The sequence below is a fragment of the Daktulosphaira vitifoliae genome, unplaced genomic scaffold (genome assembly GCF_025091365.1).
Source record: "Daktulosphaira vitifoliae isolate Bord-2020 unplaced genomic scaffold, ASM2509136v1 Scaffold_1, whole genome shotgun sequence".
Lineage (NCBI taxonomy): Eukaryota > Metazoa > Arthropoda > Insecta > Hemiptera > Phylloxeridae > Daktulosphaira > Daktulosphaira vitifoliae.
This window is the reverse complement of record NW_026099572.1, coordinates 20,714,038-20,724,756: the sequence shown is the minus strand read 5'-3', so window position 1 is coordinate 20,724,756 and position 10,719 is coordinate 20,714,038. Positions and strand designations below refer to the sequence as shown.

The 10,719-nt window shown below is 28.3% G+C and overlaps 1 protein-coding gene across 1 annotated transcript; it reads right to left on the bottom strand.

The window, feature by feature from the left end:
• Positions 1-9,236: 9,236 nt before the first annotated feature.
• Positions 9,237-10,719, bottom strand: LOC126908017 (sentrin-specific protease 1-like). The gene is made up of 2 exons (XM_050689865.1): positions 10,207-10,719; positions 9,237-9,296 (listed from the first exon to the last, which is right to left on the bottom strand). The coding sequence occupies exons 1-2, from the start codon at positions 10,717-10,719 to the stop codon at positions 9,237-9,239; spliced, it is 573 nt and encodes a 190-aa protein (XP_050545822.1).

The following is a 10,719-nucleotide window of genomic DNA, read 5'->3' as shown; positions in this document are numbered from 1 at the left end:
ATGTGTAATTCACAAGAATTATTTATAATATATATTGTTGTAACAAAAAATACTCTTATTATAATTTTAACTAATTATGTATCTTATACATAGAATATGTATAAATAAAGTAATTACAGTCAATAACTGATTAGTTTCTTTGACAATTGTTTGAATCGTATTATTTTTACTCCGAATTACAATGCGCCAGATTTAAAAAATAACGAAAAAATTATTATTACAAGGTAAATTTTTATTAGCTTCGATGCGAAAATGTATTAATTTTACTATGTGTTTTTTTTTTTTATTTATTTTTTGTGTCTGTGAACGCTCAATCTCAGCTCTCTATGAACAATACGTAAAAGATCCCAAATCGTATCTAGTCGAAGAAATTACCTTCAAAAATTGAAAAAATTTCCCTCGTTCTCCGTAAACGGGGACCCCCCTAAAAAATACAAATTTAAAAATCGCTAATTTTCGACATTTTTTCAATTTTTTTTTACTTAAAATTGCCATAACTTTTTTAAAAATGACCAAATCAATATAATTTTCTTTTTTAAAGATACCTTAGGTATTTACCTATAATTATATATATTTTTTTGAACATTTGACCCTTTACAAGCCCTTAGGAAGGGTTTCAAAATGTTAGCTTTTTTAAAAAAAATAANGCCCAAAGGATGGGGTTTCAAAATGGTAACTTTTTTACAAAAAATTAACTTTTTCAACTTAACTTTTGAAAATGTTCCGGAAAGACTGACACTTTTATATATACCTTAAATTAAAGCTAATGTAATATACTTTAATTTGAAAAAAAAAAAATTGACCTCTAGATTTGTCTTCATGGTAAAAATGACTACCGTATTCAAAAATAAGCTATTTTTGTGTTAAAATTCTGGGTTTTGTATTTTATTTTATTTTAAAATACCTGACAAGGGGATTACAGATTTTCATAAATATTATATAAATAAAAAATGTATATAGCATAGAAAGTTAAACTTATTTAAATTTGTTTGCTTTTTTTAAGTCAAGAAAAATAACTTTGAAATTTAAACAGCTTAAATAGCCATTTTTTTCAACCGACAGTAGTGACGTACAGTTGCCGAGTCGGTAAAATTTTTGTTTTACACGCTTGGGATACAAGGTTCCAACCCGCGTATGGCAATGAATTTTTTGCATTTTTTCTCAATTCTTTTTAAGTTAGAATAAATTTTAACTGCTTTGATTTTTATCTTATTTAGATTCAATAACTTCAATAAAGATCTAGGATCCCATCATGTTGTAATAGGCCCTTCACACAACCGAACAAAATGTTATTCTTTCATCTTCTACCCCGAGAAAAGGGATAATTCTTATTTTGCGATACTCCTATAATATTTCCTTCCATCTTACCTTATCCTTTTCTTATATACTATTATTTTTGTTTTACAACAATCACTTAAGTCGCCACTCGCGAAAAGAAGTTTTTTATTCATATTAACATTATTTTACTATATTTTAAGTTTTAGCTTCGATTCAAAGCTGAGAAGATAATTTTTTATCATTTATTTTCTCTGCTCTAACTTGATCTACTTTTTTCAAAGATACGTCAAATGACTACAATTCGTGTCTAGATTAAAGATATTACCCTCAAAAATTGAGAAAAATTCTAATTTATCAATGAAACAGTTACTTATCCCATGTTCTCCATACAGACAATTAAAATCATTATTTTTTAAGGTTTTCAAAATATTTATTAACGAAAGAAGTTTGATATGATAGGTTTCAAATACAAAATTAAATCATTTTACTTTGTAATTTAATAATTTTTTTACTCTATTTGTGTGTGCTACTACTATACTATAATATTCCAAATTTGTTGGTAACATGTTGCTATATAAATCATTTCTAAAAAAAATGTTTGTTAGTTTCTCCTGAATTAACAATAGATTTTTAGATCTTTTTAACAATTTTTTTTTTGATTAGTTATTTTAGTTAAAGTAAATCATTAAAATTAATTCAGTTCATATTTCTATTGTAAAATCTTTAAAAACACTAAAAGTTACTAAGAAATGATTACTAATACTTCTATTTAAGTTATCTATTACGATAAAAATGCAAAAAAATATTGAGCTACTCTGATAAATTTACTATAAATAGTAATTATAAAACTTCCTAACTGCATATTAATCTTAACGATTCAATTTTTTTAATTCTCATAAAATTTTCTATTTAATGATGTCAATTTCAAACTTGCAAATTGAATTATGCAAATTAATGATGGAGAAAGCCTAAGGAATAAAGTGTTTGATACCAGTCGGACAACTTGTGCGGTAGCTGTTTCACCAGTCATGTGTACAGGTCTACTTAACGCTTGTAGTGTCAACGGTGTTGGGACATCACCACTTAACTCTAGGCTTAACTCGTGTATGAGGGAAGAAAAAATTGATGGATACAAAGTAAGAATAGGTACTTGAAATGTTGGAACATTAACTGGTAGAAGTAGAGAATTAGTAGAAATATTGAAGAGAAGAAAAGTTAACATTTGTTGTGTGCAGGAAACTAAGTAAAAAAGAGAGAAATCAAGGGAAATAGGTGAGGGTTATAAAATGATATATTCAGGGAAGTATAGTACAAAGAATAGTGTAGGGATAATAATGTAAGAGGAAATGAAAAGTAAAGTAGTAGAAGTAGTTAGGAAAAGTGACAGGATTATAGTCATGATATTGATATTCGAGGAAAAAGTGCTGAATCTAATAAATGCCTATGCACCACGAGTAGGATGTGATAAAATAGACAAGGAGTTTTTTGGAGAGAGATGGATAAGGTGATGCAAGGGGTACATGGCAATGAGGAGGCGGTGATAGGTAGGGATATGAATGGACATATAGGTAATGAGAGGAGAGGATATGAAATAGTACATGGAGGGTTTGGTTCTAGTGGGAAGAATAAAGCTGGAGAAGGAATCCTGGTTCGCAGTATTGTATGATCTTGCTGTGGTTAACACTTATTTTAGAAAAAGGGAGAACATTATATAACTTATAAAAGTGGTAGTAATAGATCACAGATTTATTGTTATACGTGGAAGAGAGAGAGCGTAAAGCAAGTAAAGGATTGTTGAGTTATACCAGACGAATGTGTTACTACACAGCATAGACTGATGTTAATGGAGTTTTAGTGTACCAGAAAAAGAATATACAAAAACAGAAGGAACACGGGAGAAAAATCGAAATCCGTTGGTGGAAATTGAATGGGGAACATGAAAAAGAGTTTGTGAAGATGGTAAAAGAGAGGTGTTCGTCTACAGGCTCCTAAATCTCGGTTGGCCTGATTGACTTAGGACGTGAATTCAAAGAAACCCCAATAAATTATTAAATAAGAAACTCGAAAGGAATTTGTCTATAATAATAATATTGGTTTAATTAATAATAAACTTTATGGGTGGGCGACCCCACTTACATTCATAATGACAACTAAATAATACACTACAATAAAATAAGTACAAATATAAATTTTAAGTGCTATAGAATACAATAATCTGACCTGGGCAGACATTAATGATTGGATTATACTGTTATATTCAACCAACTTCAATCGTTTGAATGAAACAAACCACGAGTAAACTATAATGATCACGCGCCCGGTAAATCCACCGAATTCACCTTTACATTACGATACCGCAAAGTCGCGGAAAAAACTCGTGGCGGCGCCAATGGGTCCAATCACTAGACTATACAATGGTTGACTGACTAGATAAGGCGACGACTTACCGGACAGCGAACGGCATCCCCACTTACTATATGTAACCGGTTCCATTCGGGCCACAAGCTGAACATAACCACATAACTTGCCGCAACAAGAGGACAGCGTGGAATGTCATCAAACTGAGCTGAGATGAGATGAGAATGCTTAGATGGATGAGGGGAATAACTAGAGAAGATAGGATAAGGATAAAGATCGAGTATCTATGAGGAAGTATAGGTATAACGTCAATCGTGGATAAGATGAGATATTTTGTAATATTCCATTCATAATATGTAATTGCTTTAAGCCGAAAAGTTCTGGAAATTTTTACGATGCAGAAGAACTTGAAAAAGCATTTCAACTTGATATGGATTTAAAAGAATTACTAAGAATCGAGATGAATGATTATGAACCGTGCGATACAGCGCATGATATTTACTACAAGCTCTATTGCAGTAATTTATATTACTTTTTAAAATATATGAAAGAAGGTTTTATACCATATGAATTGAGTAAAATATTGTGCTATAATCCATTTTTGGACGAAGCAATTATTCAAATTATATTAGCTGTAATACTAAAATCAAAGCTAGACGCACCTTTAGATCCTTTGTGGAAAATGTGTATGTATACAATAGATAAATATCTCAATAGATAAAAATATATCTCAGATCACTATTAAAAATATGTGTTATCATTTATGGTACTTAACACCTGAGAGTAGTGCATTTTCTTTTTTTGATGATGCTATATCAATAGAAAATAAAAGAAAAATGGTTGAAGCTCTAAAAAACAGTGGACCTACATCTTATATTCCATCATATAAACGTTTAATTATTAATTCAAAAGGAGCTAATGTGTTAATAGATAAAGAAATCTAACAGTTCATTAGTATTGATTCATATCAACTGTTTAAAGATTTAATTTAAACACAAAATTTCTAAAAGAAGATCCTATTAATTGAAAAAATAATGAAGATTATCAAAGTGCTTTAAAAATAGTTGAGAAGATTTCAGTAACAGACGATACAGCTGAAAGAGCCATAAAACTTATGGAAGATTTCAACAACAAAATTACTCATAATGAACTACAGAAACAATATTTATTACAGGACGTATATGAATACCGAAAACAATATCCTGACCATAAAAAAGGAACTTTAAATGCAAATAGTTAAAAATAAATATAATATGTTAGTTCTGTAAGAACATTTATTGCTATGTTCTTACCACTTATATTACACACGTTTTTTTCTATTTATTTAATTCGTAATACATATTAATTAGCATAGAGGGAGATACTGATGTGACAATTCTACTCGTTTGTAGCTCGGAGCTACTGACGTCGAACTAACAAAGGGCAGTCGTGTTTGAGTGGCCGTTATACACATAGTTTTTAATATTATTACTTTCGTCTTATTTATATTATTTATAACTTAACATGTTTTATTCAACGACCCGTCTATCGCCAATTGTCATCAGAGCCAACCAACTCCATTTCCCNAATTGTCATCATAGCCAACCAACTCCGTCTCACTTGGATATACCTACTAACCAACTGTACTAGGATTCAGGTCAGACGTATTGTACATTACATATAACTTATATTTACTGAACATCTAAAATATAACTTTACTTTGTCGTTGACACAAAACAATAGTCTAATTTTATTTAATAATCTATCCCCTGTAACTAAGGTACACGATTGCTTGTGTCTCCTTCAGGCAATTAAAACTCATTTAAGGAGATAGGGACGATATTTGGGCAGACGTCGGGTAGCTTCCGATTCTTGGTTTTGACCAAGATCCACAACTATTAAACTAACCCCTAACAGTTCATAGGATAATTTTCGTTTTTAATATGAGTTTAAGTCATAATTTTTAAATAATTAATTTTCTTTACATATATCGTTTTTTGTGTGTATATTATAAAATTATTTTAAACTAAATGTTTTATACACGAAAAAAAATAATTTAGTAATTTTTATTTAAAAATATAAATATTGCTTTTATTTAATTTTAATTAAAACTTTATACGTTTTTTTATTTAACTCAATTCTCCACGAAAATTATTAAAGTTACAAAAAAACGTAGAAAAATTTTAATTTAGCAAATTAAATTTCAAGTAACTTGTGTATAAAACATTTTATTGTTTGACGAACAGTTGGTGAAATATTTTTATACTTAAAAAAAAAAAAAAAATTTTCAGTAAAAAATAAAAAGATAATTTTTTAAATTTTTACGGAAAAGTATTGATTTTTTGATAAAAAAACTTTAATGTCTTTTTTATAGTAAATAATTAGGTTTAAAAATTAAGTTCTATTAACTTTTATTGTAAGTTTAATAGATTTTGAGTTAAGTTCAAAAAACTGAAAAACAAGCCCTCAGGCTCGATTTTCAACCCTCTTGTGGCACCTGTTAAAGTTGATTTATCATGGCCAAATTTGGTAGGTTTTATTTTTTTTACTATTCGTACAATATGTGGGGGTGTATTGATCAATTTTTACAAATTTTTTTTCTAGGACCACCCTTATATACATATAAAGCGTCTTAAGTACGTAAATGTATCTTGCACGAGGTGTAGCGGTGTTTTGTGGGCGGACAGAGAGCGGGGAACGTTTTACGTGAGGCATATACGGCGGATGTAGGAATATATACAGAGTGGCCCACCANCAAATCTTATACAACACCACTAGATAATCGTTTTCCACAAAACCCAGAGGTAATTTTTTTACTCATGTAAACAAATGTAGTTTGTTTAAGTCATTTTTTAAATAGAGTAACTTCACCAGTAAATGAGCAGTTTTTCATCTTTTTAAGTTATTTATTAATTTATATTTTTATGTTATACTAATCAAACTAATAAATATTTATTTTCTGTATAGTAATAATGAAAAAGTATTTAAAATTAACTAACCCAAAAATTTTAATTCATAATTATATTAAAAATTTGAATTTTTATTAGCTATTTTTGAAATAGCTACTGTTAAATATTATATCAAAAATTGCAATATTGTGATAGGACTAAATTTGGATATTTTCTCTGTTATAAAAACTACTAACATTGACTTATTACAATTAAATTGGATAATTTTATAGTTAAAAACTGAGTGATGTTTGTTGACTGGTAGTGTTCATTCACTGGTTTTATCACCTTAATTCTATAATCTGATTTTTTTAGGGTACACTAACTAGTTCTTCAAGTGGTCACTCTTCTGATGATCGATGGTATGATTTACCTGAAGTATTATTAGAAGATCCTCCACCTGTTCCTACTCGATTAACACCAACACCTAATAAGACTCATACTAAAGTACATGCAAGCAATTCGTTACCCTTATCTACATTAAACAATTCCTTTTCTGTGTACTCTGAACCACGTAATAATAAAAATATCATTCAGCAATATGATTTAATTAGTAAAAGTTCTGAACATAATGATCTCCAAAGACAATTTGAAGAACGATCTGAACCTAGAAGATCTATGAAACGTTTGGCAAAAGTAATAAAGTCTAAAAAAAATTTTTGATCATAAATATTTATTGATAATTTAAATATTTTATATCAAATAATAACATGATAACATATTCATATGTCATTTGTTTATACGACACATCCCTAATCCGAATCGCGAATCATACATGCGATTCGCGAATCGAGAACCGCAAAAGAATCAAAACTATACTGAATGTTCCATTGACTCAAAATATCTTTTAGATCGCAAACGGGTCTTTTAACCGGATCTTCTAGTTGACCTGATTCGAATGAATCGGATCACTTAGGTGAACCATAATTCCCATCTCTATTTTACGGTATTAAACATTGAAATACGTATTGAGAAAAGGACAGAAAAAAACGCTATCTTTTCATGATTACTGTGTATACATATGATGATAATGTGTACACATTACAAACTTGGCATAAACACCATGATAAGAAATTAGATAAGGCAATTATTACTTATCACTCTCATTCAAAAGTATAAGTCATTTTCATGGAAAAATTTACACACCTCCAAATTATAGTAATCAAATAACTAAAATGTAAAAAAATTAATTATTGAGATATGGCTATATACCTAACGTATAACTATTATTAAAAAAAAAAAATCAGCTAAAAATAATAACTGGATCAAAAGTTATTTAAGTTGTCAGTGAGTGGTGGGCCACCCTGTATAGTATAATTAAATTTTAATTTAGTAAGTTTCTTTTAGATTGACACGGCCCGCGTCGCTTCGTTATACACGATGCCCCGCGACTCGTGCCACCTTTATCAGCCGTTGCCCTACTATGAGTATTTGACTGACCAGCCATCTTTTTACTTCAAATAAATAATTTCAAGAAATGCGATTTAAAAATGATTTTATAATAATCAAAATAAATAATATCAATAATTTTAATTATTTTTGTTTTAAATTTTTAATTTATATAAATAATTTCAAGGAACAAATTTAAACATTTTTTTATAATAATTCAAACGGATGATCTCAATAAGCGCATTTAAATTTTTTTATAATAATTCAAACCAGTAATTGTAATGAACATGATTTAATTTTCAATATAAAATTGTGATTTAGTTTAATAATTTTAATAAGTTTAACTCTCTCTTTTTTTTTAATGATATTTTGATTTTTAATTTTACATTCTTTCATTGTTTTCTTAGCAAGTTAATTTCTACACTGATTTACTGCTGTTTACTTCCTTTACTAAATTATCACTCAAAAGTTTTTCTAGTTATTCTGATTTTAATAATTTCTAGACTGTTACTTCAGGGTTTTTTTTTTGTTTTTAAATATTTACTACAGAATTTTTTTATTAAAATCAAAGGAAAAATATTTTTGTAAGGTTTATATTTTTGAAACCGTTCAATTTATAAGATTTGAAGGAGAGAAAAAAAAATTCAAATACTTTAAATGTTCTAAAAAAAAAATTTTCTGACCCTTAGTTAAATTGCTTGGGCGCCATCTTTATAGTGAGCCAAAAGTAAGGTTTTGATTATTACATAATAAGATTAATAAAATTGGGTGTGTTGATTAATTAATTTGAATTTTTGAGCACTTGAATAAATTGAATTATCTTACTTTCGGTTGCTATAATTCAGTTTTTTTAATATTATTGGGGCCGTGGAGTCCGAGGGTTTTAGAGAATGACAATACAATCAAATAAAAGGGTTATGATAAATATTGAAATTTAATGTGTGTATCAAATTTATAAACTTTGGTAAATCTCTTGAATAGTCTCACGTTTCAAAGAGCATGAGCTTATGTCGGCAACTATGAAATTTTTTATGAATCGTCATTTACTAAAATTAAGTTGTTAAGATAGTAGATATACTTGTTAACTTAAAAAATTATAATTGGTTGACTTTTTAACTTAATTGTATCCATAACTGTATATTATAATATTTGTATATTCATATAACAAGAACATTAAATTATTTCAGTTAAGATAAATTTATATTAAATTTGAATTTATTTAATGTGAAAGAAGGGCTACTGGGCTCACAAGGCCTTAACTGGTAAAAGAACAGAAACAATTTTTCATTTGAGATGAACAACAATAATTATATTCTGATAAAACAATGAACGATTTATTTTTTCCTATAATGAAAGATGAATGTTAATAAAAAAAATATATTATTATAACATTAAACTATACATAATCTTAACAGTTAGTAAAAATTTAACAACATTTATATTTACTTTCTCATGGAATATATTAAATGACTTAAATCTCAATTCACACAAATTATAAATGTATATAAATATAGATATAATGTATTATTATAACTTGCCAATAGAAAAGAACAAGTTATTTACATCAATAAATATTTATGCATAAGTGGATGAGGAACAAATTTATGGTTTGACTTCTTTTATTTAGTTTAGCAATTTTTACTTGAGATGATGTTGCTGTGAGGTACACATATCCGGACAAATGAGCAACCACAATTGGCTGAGAACAAAATATCCACAAAAGAATTATTCAGAAGAACCTATTTCTTCTTTCTTCATATATCTGAGCAACCACAATTGGCTTAGAACAAAAACAATCCATATAAAAGGGATTTATTCAGAAGAACATCTTTCTTCCATTAACACATGAAGTTTCATAACCATAAAAAAAATCAGTCTTTTTATCACAAAAAAGACAACATGAAATGTGATAGCTTTACACAGTGTCGCCCTATTCTGCGGCGCGAACATAATGAAATAATGTTACAAAGAAAAAAAAGATCAAAATAAAATAACAAAACAACAATTAAACATAGAAAAAGTAAAAAAATATTTGGTGGTATACAAATAAAAATTTCAATTTATAGTGAATATTAAAAAAATTGATATAAAATACAAAAATAAAACTTCATTCATAAAAATATTAAAAGAATAGCTCGCCAGCAATAATTTCATTTTTGTGTCTTAATCTTATAAAAGGCATACANTAATTGAATAGCTCGCCAGCAATAATTTCATTTTTGTGTCTTAATCTTATAAAAGGCATAAAATTTGCATTTATTGGTGTTGTATCTCCTCGAGACATTTTTTCTGCCAGCTCAACAGTAAATGGCCCACAATCATGTCCATTGGTTTGGCGAGATGTCTCGCCTATTTGTAATGTCCATGTAGAAGCTTTTCCTTTTTTGTCCATCTCCCATTCAATTAAGAAATTTTTTAATACCATTGGATAAGGACCCTTATACGACTTAAGACTATCATATGATGTCACAGTCTTTTCAGGTATATTAACCACTGTCAATATCCAATGATTCCCATATACATTCATGGGCACAAAAAGTAATTTTATTGTGTGAATATCTTTTTTTATCCATCTTCTCACAGCTGGGTAACCTCCTCGAAGATACGCTACAATAAAATCAGTGACAACTGCATAAACTTCACCTTCTGACCGTGTTACTATCATTTTAATGTACTCATTTATTGTGTCTGAAGTATACCAAGATGTGGGTGACTTAAATGAAGGTGCATTATACTGATCAAGAGATTTTCTGTTCTGATCTTGCAT

Excerpts from the sequence above, each read along its gene's own strand:
- LOC126908017 (XM_050689865.1), bottom strand. The coding sequence starts at position 10,719 with ATGCAAGATCAGAACAGAAAATCTCTTGATCAGTATAATGCACCTTCA. Across the intron at positions 9,297-10,206 it reads GAGATACAACACCAATAAAT|GAAAAAATAAATCGTTCATT; the intron begins GCAAATTTTATG and ends CTTTCATTATAG.